We start from the raw sequence: 15,900 nt of genomic DNA on the forward strand, positions 1-15,900 counted from the left end.
TGTCCCCTGCATTGGCAGGCGGACTCTCAACCACTGTGCCACCAGGGAAGCCCCGCTTTAGGATAGCTTTGATAAGCATATGAAAGCTGATACGCTGCAAGCCCAGGGCTCAGGTCGGTGAGGGAAGCCGACAGGGTGAGTTAGCTGTCACTGTACAGCGTGACTCATGCAGTCGTGGGCACGTGCCATGGTGTGAAGTAGGACAGAGGAGGCGTGATTAACTACTCGGAGTGAACGGGAGAGTTCAGGGGTGGCTTCTCCCCGTCTCAGTCTAAGAAGAGTTTTGCAAAGCAGTTGGAAATTTGCCTGGAGGCAGAGCAGGGAAGGGCGTTCTGGGCGGAGGGAACCATATGTCCAAGAATCAGGGATTAAATTCTGGTGCCTGGAACAGTCAGTCTTGGAGTGGTTGCAGCTGTACGTGGGCCCCACCCTGGATCTGTTGAATCTGAATGTCAGGAATGTGTGGCCTAGACATTGATGTTCTTAAGAAAGGTCCTCACGTGATTTTGCTGTGCTGCTGGAGGTGATGGGGGGAGCATCATGGAGGATCAGACAAGGGTATTGATGTGGTTGGGCCTGCCCTTTAGATGCGCAGGTCCTGGAGACAGGTGTGAAGGGTGGCTCAGGGTGGGGCGAGATCGGGAGTTCTTGCAGTGATTCAGGCAAGACATGGTGCAATCCTAAACTGAGGCAGTGTCTGTGGGAGTGAGGAGGAGGAGACAGAAGGGGCTGTTTGCCAACAGGAGTGGGGCAAGGGACAGGAAGGAGTGTAAAATGACCTGCACACTAGGGCCTGTGGAGCCATCAGTGGAGATGCTTGGAGATGGAACAGGGGTCTGCAGACTATAGCCTGCGGGTCCAACCCACCCGGGTGCCTGTTTGTTTATAGCACTTGAGCGAAGGATGCTTTTTACATTTTTTAAAGGTTCCATTTTTAATGGTTAAATAGGGCTCGATTTTGCCTTTTCTTGCAAAGCATCAAATATTTACTATCTGACCCTTAAAGAAAATGTTTGCTGACCCTTGACTTGGAGGTCCAGCAGGTTAGGGAGCTGGTGTATGTGTAGCTATGTCCACCAGTTTTGACTGCTATGTGAGCAGCAGTATTGCGGGCAGTCACATCCATTGTGTCTAATTCTGTTCAGGAGTGGGTATAGCAGCAGGGTGGTAGTGAGCCTGGACGCACAACTACGTGGGGCTGAGTTCCCACCAGCAGCTCCTCTCAGCCTCAGTTTCTTTGGGTGGACCACGGAATAACCACTTTCTATGGCAAATGTCTTTAAGCATTAACTATTAGCTATTGTATTCGTTTGCCAGGACTTCTGAAACAAGTTACCACAAACCGGGTGGCTTAAAAAAAGTAGAGATTTATTCTCTCACACACAGTTCTGGAGTCTAGAAGTCCAAAATGAAGGTGTCGGCAGGGCCACACTCCCTCCAAAGGCTCTCGGGGAGGCTCCTTCCAGCTTCTGGTGGTTGCCGGCACTCCTTGCTGTTCTTGGCTCCAGTCTGCCTCCGTCTTCACCTGGCGTTCTCCCTGTGTGTCCCTTTGTCTCCTTTTCTTTTAAGGATGCTAACTAATCACGTTGGATTTAGGGCCCATCCTAACGCAGTACAACCTCACCTAAACTAACATGTGCAAAGAGCCTGTTTCCAAATAAGGTCACAGTCACAGTTTCCAGGTGGATGTGAATTTTGTTGCGGGGGGAGATACTATTGAACCCAGCACAGCTGTTAACTCCCCCACTGGGTACCTGTGGGAGCTCGGGGGTATAAAGTGATTTCCAGGGTCACACAGCTAATAAGGAGACAGCATTTGAGTTCACTTTTTGCCTTGACCTGGGTCAGTACTCTTTATGCTACAGTAAGTAGTACGTCTGCTAGAGAATTGAGTTTTATCCTGTAGGCAGTCAACAGCCACTAAAGGTTTGAAACTGAAGAGTGACATCGGAATTGTGATAAAAGTAGGGAACATGCTTTGGGGGCTTTCTGTGTGCCAGGCATGATGCTTCACATTTTATATGCATTATATCCATTTAAACCTCATGGGAGATTTTGAGGTATATTCTCTCTTTATCCCCACTTGGCAGACAGGAAGTGAGCCACAGAAACCTAACTGTGAGCTCTTGGAGGCATCCCTCACCGAGTGCAGCCTGGTCCCCAAGAAGCTGCTCCTGTGGGCTGAGTACAGGCAGGCAGAGGCTTATTAGTAGACCAGGCTCGAGGCGGGCTTTGAAGTCTTCCGTTTGGGTGACAGAAACTAGTGATGCCAGGAATAGAAATAGGCAGGTTAAGAAAAGGAGAAGGATTAGAGGGAAAGAGAAGGAATGGGGCTGAAGGGAGTCTTAGAAATCCTATTTTCTGGGCTTTTTAAATTATACTTAGTTATACTGACATCTGTGATTTTCACAAAAGCCCACCTATTGCCTGCAATGAGACATCTTTAAAAACTAGTGAATGTCAACATGGGTAATCTATAAGTTTTCATGTTTTTTGAGTTGTATTTCATGTCTATCTTAAAATGATATATTTCTAGCTGCTTTGTTTTGGCTTCAGCTGGTTATTTACGACTAGTTCAGGAAGTCCAGATGCGGCCAGAGTAAAGACTCAGAGCCAGTGGAAACCTGGTCCCTGCCAGTGTCAGGAAGCAGGAAAACCCCAGGGTCAAGAGTGTTCCTAAGTTTACAACAGCTGATTTAGAAATGGTCTCCAAAGCTTAGTGATTATAAAGCCATGTGAAGTTCCAGTCATAAGGGCCGCAGCAGACGGCACTAAGGAAAGCGATTAATGCTGGGCTGGCTGCTCACCACTAGTACCACCATAGCTTAAATAGCAGTTGGTTAACACCAGGGTTTACAATTACAATTCTAAAGTTAAAAACTAGGCATTATTTGAGAAGAATATTTGAGAAGAAAGATTCTTTGAAAATACTACTCTAACTGTAGTACGAACTGCAGCCCTCTCAGAAGCAGTCGTGGCAATCAAGGATCCTGGCTTTGGGCGGGTAGCTCGCATCTCCCCGGTTTCCATTCTAAAGGACCGGTGCCACCTCACTCTCTTCCTGCCCCGTATAGAGGGGCCTATCTGTTTAGCAGCTTCTATTAGATTTATTTTAGCTTGGGCCTCCCTTTATCTTCCTGAAAAAAAGAAACTAAGGTTTACCTTTGGTTAAAGGTAGTTTTCAAAGTTCACTTTTCTCTTAGGTACAGGTATGTTTTGTTGTATGTCAAAGGTCATTTCAATTCATAGTGCTGGCAGCTTGCGAACATATCTAATGCCGCTTTATTTGTACAGACCAATATTCATGCATGTATATCAGGAAACAAAAGAATTAGGAAATTAGGAACTATGAACAATGGATCTCAGACATCAACTGTATTCTCTGAATTTAAACCGTTATATGGATTCTGTTTTACAACATCAGTTGTTTTTTCAAGTTTTATTGTATGTTCATGATTATCAAGGATATTCTTTCTACCTTATTTTATTATGATTTTGTGGGTATAAAATCTTTAAGAAAAATAATGATACATGCTTTTCCTACTCTCAGATTTTAAAGTCTTTATCTATATTTGCTTGGCCATAGGCAGATCAACATTTTCACCATTGTATCCAGACGCTGCTGAAATAAAGACACTGTTTTACAGAGTTCTCTTGAATCTATCACCCTACTATCTTTATCACAGATTTAATATTCAGTATCAGCTGAAACATAAGAATGTTTATTATATGTAAAATTTCCTAGCGATGAACAGCCTGTTTTACCAAATGAGCCACAAGAGATATAATCATGTGACTTCCCTCTTCATTTTTGGAACAAGGTGAGCTGTGTGAATGTATGTACATAGTGAGTAAAAGTAATCAAATGTTTTAAGATGTGGTACACTCAAGTGAATGCTTTCATTCATACTAAATGTCATTCTGCCCTTATACTTTTGGTGATTGCTGAATGAAGCTATAAGGACTGCTTAATTAGGATGTAATAGGGCTGTTACTAGAACAAACGACTTCTTCTTGTACCTTCAGGGCCAAACCAAGCTTAGAGGCTTGAGTTTTTTAAATGATTAATTTTTTCATTATAAAGCAGCCAGGTTTTTGTTGTTATTGCTTTTTGCAATTTATTATCCTTGTCCCGAGACCCTCTTCCCTCCTTTTAAAATGACTCAGTAGTTCTCTTTGTGAATTGAAAGTGAATTTTAAATTAATTATATCTTTGCATTTTGATAGTTCTTGGCTCTGAGGACACTTAATCCCTTCAAAAAATTGCTGTCACTGACTTGAGTTCAGTAGTACTATTCATGCCCTCCAGAGTTTATTAATGTGGTCCAAATCTGGAGCCCACTTAGTAGGATGTGATTCAGGAATAGAATTTTGAGGGCCTGGAGGCAGGTCAGGGGTTGCTTATCCCTGAGATGAGGCTTCTGGAGGGCTTGGCGTGGCGTGCTGTGTACCGGGGCTGGTCCATGGCATGGGGCTTTGAGATCTCAGGGAGGAGGCATCCCCCGTCGGGCAGGTACAGGGAACTGCTTGGGCTGGGAAGTTGGGCAGCCCAGGTTCATGTGCAGCTGACACCTCATAAGGTTGCTTACCTTGTCTAAGTTTCCTGGCCACCTCTGAGAGAAGAAAACGAGACCCCGCGAGGTGCAGACCACAGCTTTTGCATAGAGCAGGTGCTCACGTGGACTGTTTTGCCTGGATGGACGGCCGTTCTGTCTCTGTTACGTAATGTCAGCCTTTGTTTTTTGAGCCGTTTTACTAAAAAAAAAATCAAAAAGTAAATATTGGAGCAGAGAGGGGAAGGAGGAATCAACAAGTGGGTGGGTGGAGACCAAAGGAGGAAGGAAAGGGGAGGGGAAAGAGTTAATGGGGAGTTAGCAGGGACCCAGAGGGGTGGGTACCAGTGATGAGAGGATAAGAGCAAAGTAGGCCACGTTGACCAAATTAGCATTCTCTTTCAACATTTTACGCATACGAGGGAATGAAGAAAAACAGGTCTAGTCCAGTCTTGGGCAACTTCTGCGCAGCTGACCCTGTGCCCTTCAGCCTGTCTCCTGTTCTGTCCCTCACACCAAGGTCTGGGTTTTCTGGGGCAGGGCCCTGGGAAGACAGAAAATCTAGTTGATGTTTCTGGCACATTCATGATTTCAAAATTAAATAAAATGCTTGCTTTTTTTTTTTAAGGGAGAAAATGTAGCCTTTGGATCCCTGTTGCTTAGTGACTGGGCCTTTTGTATAATTGGTCTGTGGAGGGACAAAGCATACTGAGAATAAGAGATTTGGTTGAAGAAAGGAAGGCAAAGTTCAGGTGCAGGAACTGGTGGGTTGGGAGCATTTGGAACAGCCAGCAAGCCCTGGGGGGCCCGAGGGAGGTGGAGGAGAGGCCTTAACCAGGGAAACTGAAAGGAAGCTGGACAACTCCTTCAGCTGAATTTAGGGCCTCCCTGGTTAAAATGCCTGAGGCACTGCAGTGGTTTTTTGCCTCCATCTAGTTTTGCTGGGTCAGAAGTTGCCAGGAAAGTGCTTTCTCTCTGCAAATCAGAAGCAAAGGATACAGCAGAGTTTAATGTAGTGTGACTGTATTTGCTAATGTGCTTTAGTTCAGCTGGTAGTGGGTTCTTAAAATGTGCTAATTGACTAGATGACACCAGAGCTTCACTGCTCTCATTTTAGAAAAACCAAAATGGCAATAAAATGCTTCCTAAACAGTTTTACTGATGTACGTAATTTAATGGCATGCTGTGTAAATAACGTGATGCTTTTGAAAATGGTGCTGGGACTTCCCTGGTGGTGCAGTGGTTAAGAATCCGCCTGCCAATGCAGGGGACGCGGGTTTGAGCCCTGGTCCGGGAAGATCCCACATGCCGCGTAGCAACTAAGCCCGTGCACCCCAACTACTGAGACTGCGCTCTAGAGCCCATGAGCCATAACTACTGAAGCCTGTGTGCCTAAAGCCCATGCTCCACAACAAGAGAGGCCACTGCAATGAGAAGCCCGCGCGCCACAATGAAGACAACTAAGCCCGTGCACCCCAACTACTGAGCCTGCGCTCTAGAGCCCATGAGCCATAACTACTGAAGCCTGTGTGCCTAAAGCCCATGCTCCACAACAAGAGAGGCCACTGCAATGAGAAGCCCGCGCGCCACAATGAAGAGTAGCGCCCGCCCGCTGCAACTAGAGAAAGCCTGTGCGCTGCAACGAAGACCCAACACAGCCAATAAATAAATAAATTTAAAAAAAAAAAAAAAAAAGAAAGAAAAAAATGGTGCTGACTTTCTGGATTGTAATTAATCTGTAATTAATCTATAAAATGAGTTTGTTTGAGTTTGAGCCCTTTAAGGTTATAATATTAATGAACTTTGTCATATGATTGATTTCTTTATGTTTTTATGTTCACCACAAACGTGTAATATTCCTCTGAAATTGAGTGCATGCGGATTATGAAGCAGGATGCTCGTTCCAGCCTGAGCATGCTTTAAAACTGTGCTCACTTTGTAAGATACCAAGCAGATGGTAGGTGAGGGCTGGGAGTGAATTTAGGACATGAGTTCTGCTGGGTTTGGTGATGGTGAAGCAGGCAAAGTGCCCTTCTCTGAGACTGGGCAATTGTGATAAGTATAAAGATGAACCTGTTAGGAATTTTGCATGTACAGAGTCAGCTAAGAATGCCAAAGGAGTCTGGGAGATTTTGTTAATAGCAGGTCCTAAAGCAAAGTTGAAATACTGGTTTAGTTTTCCTTTTACCTCTCCAAACGTGGAAAAGGAAGGACCCTTTTCAACAGAGTGGAGCAGAGGCCCTGCCTGGTATGTTAAGTGGGAAGTGGCAGGGCTGGCAGGCAGGTAGGAAGGGTGGGTTCTTTGCCAGGAATTAGCTGTGGGACTTTGGACAAGTCACTTAGCCTCTTGTTAGAGAGACTGAGAAAACTGTACCAAAAACTCATCGAAAGCCCTTAGAGTGCATTTTTAAAAAATCTGGGACCCAACTCTGCCCTTCTCACTGAGGAATCAGCTCTCCCAGCTTCCCCAGTGGGTGCCTTGCCAAGACGGAGTGATGGATGAGAAGGAAGTCGCAGGGTTCCTGCTCCACTCTTTGGAATAAAGGCTTAGGGTGATCAGTTCCTGGGTGAACCTTCTGTCCTGTGGAGAAATTGAAACAATTTGTCCAACTGATTTAATAATTAGATAGAGTGCTCAGCTGAAGGTTTCCTCTCAGCCTGTAAGCCTTTTTAGGAGGGGCTGTCTCTGTGTTCCTTTCTGCCACCCTCTGAGGAAGAAACACCTGAAATGTGTCCAGCTCAGCCTGGTGTCCTGAACGGGAGCTGGGTTGCTTTTGCCTGTTTGGGAGCACAGTCATGGGTGTGGTGGAAATATATTGCCCCACTTTCGTTAATACTTTTTCCTGCACTTCAAATACACCTTAAGAGTTTATTTTCAGTTGTGTAACTTGGGGAGGCTGCACCATTTTTCATTTGTTACCTTCTTGTTATTTTGTCTTATTGTTTTTTTTTTAAATGAAGAATACTGCTCTGTGTTGTCAGCCCCTTCTTATTTAATGTCAGAATTTAATACTTGCCTCCACCATTTTCTTTTCATAGTAAAATCTTATTTTGCCCATATATTATTCCATATAATGTCTGTCTTTTAGCCCGAGAGATAGTTTTACAGTTATGTACTTAGGTTCCCATTCTAAAATGTGTCTCCCTCTGATCTCTCCTATTTTAAATTTTCTTTCATTTTTTTTTTAACATCTTTACTGGAGTATAATTGCTTTACAATGGTGTGTTAGTTTCTACTGTATAACAGAGTGAATCAGCTATACATATACATATATCCCCATATCTCCTCCCTCTTGCGTCTCCCTCCCACCCTCCCTATCCTACCCCTCTAGGTGGTCACAGAGCACCGAGCTGATCTCCCTGTGCTGTGTGGCTCCTTCCCACTAGCCATGTGTTTGACATTAATTTTCTTTCATTTTAAAACCACTGCCCTACCCATGAGTGTTATGGGGTCCTCTGTTTAATACAACAGCAACTACTTTTCACCTTAGGCTTTATTTTATCATTTCTCTCTCTTAATTCTTTGATTTTCCTTTTCTGTTATGAAAGCAAGATAGCAATGTGATGTTTATGAGAGGAGAGGCCTGGCAGGGGATAGATACCTTCTAAATTAGCCACATAAAAAGTACAGGTTTTGAAAACCCTTGCCTGTTTTTTTATTGATTGCATGATAAAAATGTGTGTTCCCTTTGCTCTTTAGATTCTGGGCCATGGTTTTAGCTTTTATTTACACTCCTCTTGGGTTTGGTAAAAAATGCAGTACGGCTGAGAGAATATTTAAAAATATGCTGTAATGCTTTGTTACAACTCTACAGGTGGTTACAATTGTACCTCTGCAGTTGTTTCTTAAGCTACAAATTAATTTTTTAAGCTCTCCTAGAAGTAGCAAGCCTGTAGTGATCTAACTCTGCTCCAGTAGTTTTCTTTCTCCAACTCTCACTCCTTAGAAGCTAAACCTGATTGAAAATGTGGCTATCTCTGCCTCCCTTGTGATACTTAATATTTTAAGTATGAAAATATGTGAAGCGTAGAAGTGTGTACAGATAATTCCCAGTTTGAGAATCAGCAAACTGCGAGAATACGCCATTTGTGACAAAACCCAAGTGCTAGTTCTATTACTTAAACTATTTTTCTTACATCCAACCAATGTTTGTAATATAATTTCTATTGGAAAAGTATGTACCCACTTTGATCTTGAGAGAACCCAGAATTTAGAAATGCAGTGGGTAGAAGAGGGGTAAGAGGGAAGCTTCAGGGAAACTCCAGAAAGTACTGGATTGGCCAAAAAGTTCGTTTGGGTTTTTCCTTAAGATGTTACAGAAAACCCGAGTGAACTTTTTGCCCAACCCATTAGTTCTGTTTGTCAATCCCCAAGTGTTTAAACACCCATGCGATTTGTGCAGATGGATAGCTTGAGCTGTTTAAAGGATGCCACTTTTTTTTTTCCTGTTCACTCTCAGTAAACCAGTTAATTAACTTCCATAATTAGCTTACTGAATGACTTGACTTTATCTTTCTCATAAGAAAGCGAACACACCCTTAGTGTTTGTTAAAATGTATAGGAAGAACTAACCAGAGGATTGTAAGATGAATATTTAAAAGCAAAATGCTTTTCTTCTAAAGGAAATAATTTTTTAAACTTTGAATAATATTTTACAAAAGATAACTTTCTTTTTGGGGGGTTTGGTGCTGAAGGTCTTTGGGGTTGTCATTCCTGAACTTTAACAGCCAGCTGCTTAGAGAAGAACTGGACTGCTGTCTCAACTCAGGAACTCTTACGATTTTTCAAAAAGTATATTGCTGGGACTTCCCCGGTGGTGCAGTGGTTAAGAATCCACCTGCCAATGCAGGGCACACGGGTTCGAGCCCTGGTCCAGGAAGATCCCACATGCCATGGAGCAACTAAGCCCGTGCGCCACAACTACTAAGCCTGCGCTCTAGAGCCCGCGAGCCACAGCTACTGAAGCCCGCGCGCCTAGAGCCCGTGCTCCGCAACAAGAGAAGCCACCGCAATGAGAAGCCCCCGCACCGCAACGAACAGTAGCCCCTGCTCGCCACAACTAGAGAAGGCCCGCGCGCAGCAACAAAGACCCAGTGCAGCCCCCGCCCCTAAAAAAGTATACTGCTGTCAGCCTGTATCAGCCTGTTTTATTGTTAATCATTTTTCTTCTGAAGGTGGATCTGGGGGAAGATCAGTTTAGCTACATTTTAGTTGAAAGAGGTTGTTGCTGTTGTTGTTTTAAAACTTGCTCTAAATTGGTGGGTCCTGTTTTGTGGAGACATGATCTTCCTTGATTACACCTATCATTCACTCTTCTACCAGAGTTTGTACATTCATAGAATGCTGTTTGATACATATGCTGCCTTGTATAGATGTTCAGTGGTTTCAGGCATGTAAAAATAGTCCCTAAAATAGGAAGTATGTCTCTTTTTAAAAAACATATCTTACATCTCCTCCTATTTCCTTGCTACTTGCAATCCTGATGCACTATGCTTATGGATTTGAATTGCAGTAAGTGCTTTAAACCAAAATTCCAAGTGAAATTGGCCTTTGGGTGCTTACTCTCCTCAGTGTTTTTTTTCTGTCCTTCCTAGTTTGCAAAATAAAGTAATTTTTTGCTGGGATGTCCAACTGCACTAGAGCAAACAAAGGCAAAGCCCATCCAAGGGTTGTATGTTACTATTTTTGGTGGTAGTTCTTAATTTATATAATTTTCCAGTAGGATCTAAGTCGGGGTGGGGGTGGCGGCAGGGGAAGAGAGGTCCCCCTCCCCCATGTAAGTCTGAGCTTCCATTTTCAAAATAATGAAATATGTGCTGCTTTTTCGATGTTTTGTGGCATTCTAATCATATGCTACAAAGATAAGAAAGTCAGACATCTTATAAATATTAAAATCAGACATCTTATAAATATTAAAAGGCTTTTTGCAGGTACAATTAGTGAACTGAATGAGGTTCGTAAGATTCCAGAGGGAAATTTTCAAAACCTATATGGTTTATTTTACATACTCACAAGGTCTTCTGACTTGCATGTCAGAATAAAAGTCCGGGACCCGCAAGGAAGGTGGGAAGGGAGAAGGGCAGTGCGGGAGCCCCAGCTCTGGGGCAGGGGGTGGGGAGGCCTGGGGTCAAGGGGAGGAGAGGGGATAGCTGATCCTCAGTGGCCCAGCCCTTATCCCCTGCACCCTGCTCACCAGCGCCCACCTTGCTCTTTTGCCTATTCAGGCTCCAGTTTCTTTTCTGAATATTTGTAGTGTTTGCTTTGAAGTCAGTGTGCACTCAGATCCCATCTCCTCCGCCTCTTACTGGGTTACCGCTGACTTTGAGGCTCAAAGAGGTTGGGTGGCTTTCTCAGTTCCCTTGTCATAAAATAGCAGTAATGTCTTTTGCAAAGTAGCGGCAGGGTTAGAGTTGGTACGCGGAAAGTGCCTCGCCTATATTGTGACTATTTTTGGCCACTACCATTTACTATTATCTACGCCTGTTCCCTGCCTCTCCCCCATCCTCCCCGCTTTGTCCTCAGTACTACCTGGCAAGTAGCAGGCCCTCCGAGCATTTTCCCTTGTGACACAATCACGTTACCTTGGAGAAAGCTATATTCAGCTCCTATGCAGAATTCTGTGCATTGTGGTCCTGTTTCACTTCATGTCATGGTAGCGTGCCTGTCCTCAGTGTGCTTTGCGAGGTGATTTCCTCGAGAGCTTCCGGAGGGTGGGGACTTGAACATTTCTTGTGGGTCCCCCGTGTGCCAGCTCTGTGCTCTACACGTTAGACCCTCCATAAATGTTGGTAAACAAGCTGAGGTTCTAGCCCCAGAGCCCAACTGTTTGGGGCTCTGTGTTATTTAGTGAATACACTTATAGTTGGGAGAAAGGTGAGTCTTAAATTCTCGGCTCCCTTAGTATGTATACTCAGAAAGCTTAAAGGTGTCAAATGCCAAAGGGCCTTCAGGCCTTGCAGAGATTTAATACTTGTACTGTGTCCAGGAGTTTTGAAAATGTATGCCGATGTGATTCAGGTTGTGAAAACTTCAGTCTTGTTCATTTGTAAGTTGGTTTTATGGATGCACGTCTGCAGTTCTGTGTAATAGAATGTCATTTCTGAGAATATGGCGATCTCATCTGGAGTCTGACAAGCTGCAGGTTCGTTGATATTGGCACAGCTCAGGGCCAGGTTTCCCAGCTCCTCTGTGCTGGACTCTAGTAAGTAGAACAAGTAGTACCTGCAGCATATTCGCAGGACAGGCCACAGCTGCTGCACAGCTGCCCGGGGGTCTGCGGGGGCAGGGCACCGGCGCCTGTCCTCTGTTGTTCACACGGTGGGCCCAGCACCTCGGCCCCAAATCACATGAACAGTCAGATTTCCTGAGACTTGGCTCTCGTGACTTCTTGTTCTTGCTCTCAACCATTTGAAACATAAATTTCATATTCTCAGCCATCTTTTTGAAATATTTTTCTTTTCTCTTTTAGTTTTCTGTCTCATGCTTTCCTGGTCTCTTCAACTTCAATTTTTACATATAAACTGGGACAGGACACTTGTACAAATATAATGAACATAAGTTTGCTACAAAAAATTATTTTCTCTCTCTGAGGGGGAGCGCTCTTTCTCTGTTTAGTATGAGACCACAAGCAGGCAGGTTTCACTGCTTCCCGAGTCCCGTCCGCCATGGGGAAAATGTTATTTAACAGGGTTGTATTTTCAGGGCGATGGCTTCTTAGGGGAATGGGTCAGGGGTCTTCCTGTAGCTCTCCTAACACGAACGGCACCTCCACTGTGTGGTCACAGGGGAAGCAGGGTATTCTCTCTGCTCCAGGGCTCTCCTGCTTTTCAGGTAAAGATCTTTAGAATAAATAAATGAAAATATACATACATGCATAGCTATAACATTTGTTGTCGGTGGGTTTTAATTTCTCGGGTCTTTGAGCTGTGCCAAAAAAAAAAAAAAAAGGACGCTGGTTAACCTCTAAGCGTTGTATTTAATACTAGGTTTACTCTATATTATTTTGTAGATTTGAAGAAATTTAGATATAGGGCTTTTCCCCTGTATATTTCACCATCAGCTAAAACTGAACATTTCCACAACAAAGTTGCTCAGCTTTCCCACTGCCTTCTAAACAGGCTACCTTTCCCCCCTGTAGCATCACCATGTCCGCAGACCACCAAGCCAGGTGTCCTAGACATTTCTCTCTTTCATCATGGTTTAGTAGAATGGGTGCCACGTGGAGTCAGGTATTCTGGATTCTTGAGCTGGCTGTGCTCAAGTGATCTGAGCTTTATCATTTTTACGAACCCATGAATAGTCTTAATTTTTCCTACCCCCTAAGCATCCTCAGCCTTTTGTGTTTTCATATGACTGTGCTTCTAGGGGAGGGTCTGCCCTCATATGGCACCTGCCACAGAGACCGTCCTCTTCCCTCCTCCTTGCACACACCCTCTGGTGACATTTTTTGACTGGAGGCTATGACACCCTCTGGCTTCATTCCCAGATCATCACTAGGGCAGACTCAAAACTCACTGATCTTTGCAGCTCCTAAAGAAAAGGAGGCGAGGGACTTCCCTGGCGGTCCAGTGGTTAGGACTCTGTGCTTCCACTGCAGGGAGCACGGGTTTGATCGCTGGTTGGAGAACTAAGATCCCGCATGCCACATGGCCAAACCAAAGGAAAGAAAAAGAGGCAGATTTTTACTTCACAGGGCCATTATGCTGCAGGTATGGGTCTCCTGATAGAATGTGGAGTCAGAACCAGGCATGCATGCAGTATACTCCCGTTTGTAAATGTCTCTCTTAATATATGCGTATATAATGGTGTCACACCTTTTAAGAATGTTAAAACTGCAGAGTTGCTTAGTTTGTCTTTTTAGGGGCAATTCCTTGCAGTTTGTTATCTGTCGTTTATAGTATCTCTGCCTGCAAGAGATGAAACATGCTATAGCTACTAGGTCAATGGCAAAAGCTGGTTTTGATAAGTGAAGTTGCAGCAATGGAGGTGTTTTCAGAAACTTTACCAGATATCTTCTTTTTTAATAAGTGATTATAGTCAACCCTTTAAATGCCAAAGGACTTTAAAATAGTTCAGGCAAGTATTTATAATGCCCAGCATTCTGTTTACTATGTAGCTGTACCACTGGGATACATATATATTTTTTAATTAATTTTTATTTTAACTACAGGAGCTCTTACCAAAGTAAAGGAGAGTAGGCGACACGTGGAAGAAGGGAAGATGGAGGTCCAAAAGGCTGATGGCATTCAGGATCGCTGTAACACTATTTCTTTTGCCACTTTGGCAGAAATTCACCACTTCCATCAAATTCGAGTAAGAGACTTTAAATCACAGATGCAGCATTTCTTACAACAACAGATAATATTTTTCCAAAAAGTGACGCAGAAGTTGGAAGAGGCTCTTCACAAATATGATAGTGTTTAATGACTGGAGGTTGGATTATGGACTTTTTTTCAGTTCAAGGATAATTTCTACAGCAGAATAAAAACTGCTATCAAAGAGCTATTGCCAACTGTCAGCAGTGGTACAAGGATGGTTTTGTGTTCAACTGAAACTCGGCTGAATATATAATTATGTAGGAAAGAAGCAGTTAATATGGTTATATAATAGAAACAGTACCACACATTGTAACTAAATTATACTATGTATGCCTACACTACCATTGTAACTTTTGGAATAATGATTATACTATTTGCCTTATTGCTTTTTGAAGTATGGGTATTTTAGTGCATACTTTGTAGACCTCAAAACCCATGAAGGGTCTCAAAGAAGCTGGCTGGATAAAAGCCTGCTGTGGATGCCTTTTTACTCTCACAGATTGGGATTACCTAAATTCAACTTATTCTCTGTTTACAAACTCCAACTAGAGCAGCTATGCGACTTTGTGCCTTTAGACTCTTGGTTTTTTCATTTCTCCACCCCCCCACCCCCTTTTTAAAGTAACCACAACTTTTCTGACTGAAAGAGTGAAAGGCCAGTGCACATAATGACAAACTGCTGGGAACCTCCTGTTGATGCTGGGGGCGGGGTGGGAGGGTCAGCTGTCATCAGTTTGCCCAGCAAGTTTTGTCTCCTGATACACATGCTGGTGAGCACAGTGGAGGCACACGCATGCGCATCTTTGGATGTGGTGTCTGTTAGGGAAGAAAACGGTGCCACTCTGTTCCCTTAGATGCTACAGTAGCATAGCCTCTTCACTCAAGTGTCCTGGAAACTTGGTGTGGAGATTTCGTCGAACATGTCTTATAACCCAGAGGAGGAGTCTAATCAATTGGAGACACGAGCACAGAATCAGTGACAACACACACTCGGTTTTAATTCTTAGGAGGGTTTTCTTTTCTTTTCTTTTTTTTCTTTTTTTTTAGCTTGAAGATTTTCTTTTAACATTCAGTGTGATTTTTGTTTTGTTTTGTTTTGTTACTGGATCTACACTGTTAACTGATGGAGACTCCACTGTGATTCACTCGTTTACTTAATCAAAAACTTTTCAGGGATGTCTGTAAAATTCAGTGTTATACGTGATGAAAAGTAGTGTTGGTTGATCTAAGGAGGGACCAGAAATAATTTCTACTATTCCAAATGCTGGCGGAAAAAAGTAATTGTTTTTGTTTCTGTTTTTAAGTACTGATAAGCCCCCAGAACATTTAACCTTAAAAATTACTTTATATTCTTTTATTATTATAAGGGAAATACAATGGCTGATAAATACCAAAACGATTCAAAAGCAGCTTAATTTAAAAAGCACAAAGAGATTCTGGTCAGAAATGCCAAAATCTCAATGTTCTTATAGTTGCTGAGCTCAATAATGTGATTCTTGAGTTTACAGATTTAAAAACTGTCACTGAAAGGTTAAAGTATTTACTGTTTCTAATGAAGTCAAACTTATGCTGCCTCAGAAATCCCTGGGTATTAAAATGGTAACATAGAAGTAAAGAGGTCAGTTTGAAATGCTGGTGAGTCACGTTGATTAAAGAAAAGGGTCAATTTGCAGATAGTCATACAAAGAGAAGGTTATTGAAATGATTACTCAACAGCACATTTACTCTAAAAAGTAATCTCATATGGGTTGAATTTTTAAGATCAGACTATCATAATTTTGATCAAAATTTTATACCTTAGGGAACTTAGAGCCAGATTTAACATCATGTGGCTTTGTCTCTACTACCAACATGTGGAACTGTAACCAAATATATTGTTCTTTAAAAAATAACTTTCTCTTGTTGTTTGCAAAATACAGTTCTATAAACAAAACCCATATATATATATGTGTGTGTATATATATATGTGTGTGTGTATATATATATATATATATGTGTGTGTGTATATATATATATATAAATGTTAATT

The 15,900-nt window shown here is 42.9% G+C and overlaps 1 protein-coding gene across 5 annotated transcripts in view; it reads left to right on the top strand.

The window, feature by feature from the left end:
- Positions 1-15,900, top strand: part of SNX18 (sorting nexin 18) — a 101,322-nt gene that overhangs the window by 10,898 nt on the left and 74,524 nt on the right. The window contains exons 2-3 of one of the 5 annotated variants that reach the window (XR_003680906.2): positions 3,587-3,821; positions 13,724-13,810. The exons of 2 other annotated variants lie outside the window; for them this stretch is intronic. Coding sequence is in view for 1 of the 3 variants with exons in the window: in XM_007115469.4 (XP_007115531.2) it covers positions 13,724-13,977 (254 nt within the window). In the remaining 2 variants the exon portion in view is untranslated. Of the gene's footprint in view, positions 1-3,586; positions 3,822-13,723; positions 15,888-15,900 lie in introns of those variants that run through there. 2 more of the 5 variants (XR_003680907.2, XM_007115469.4) reach the window with 2 other exon arrangements.

This window comes from Physeter macrocephalus, chromosome 8 (assembly GCF_002837175.3).
Source record: "Physeter macrocephalus isolate SW-GA chromosome 8, ASM283717v5, whole genome shotgun sequence".
NCBI classification, from domain to species: Eukaryota; Metazoa; Chordata; class Mammalia; order Artiodactyla; family Physeteridae; genus Physeter; species Physeter macrocephalus.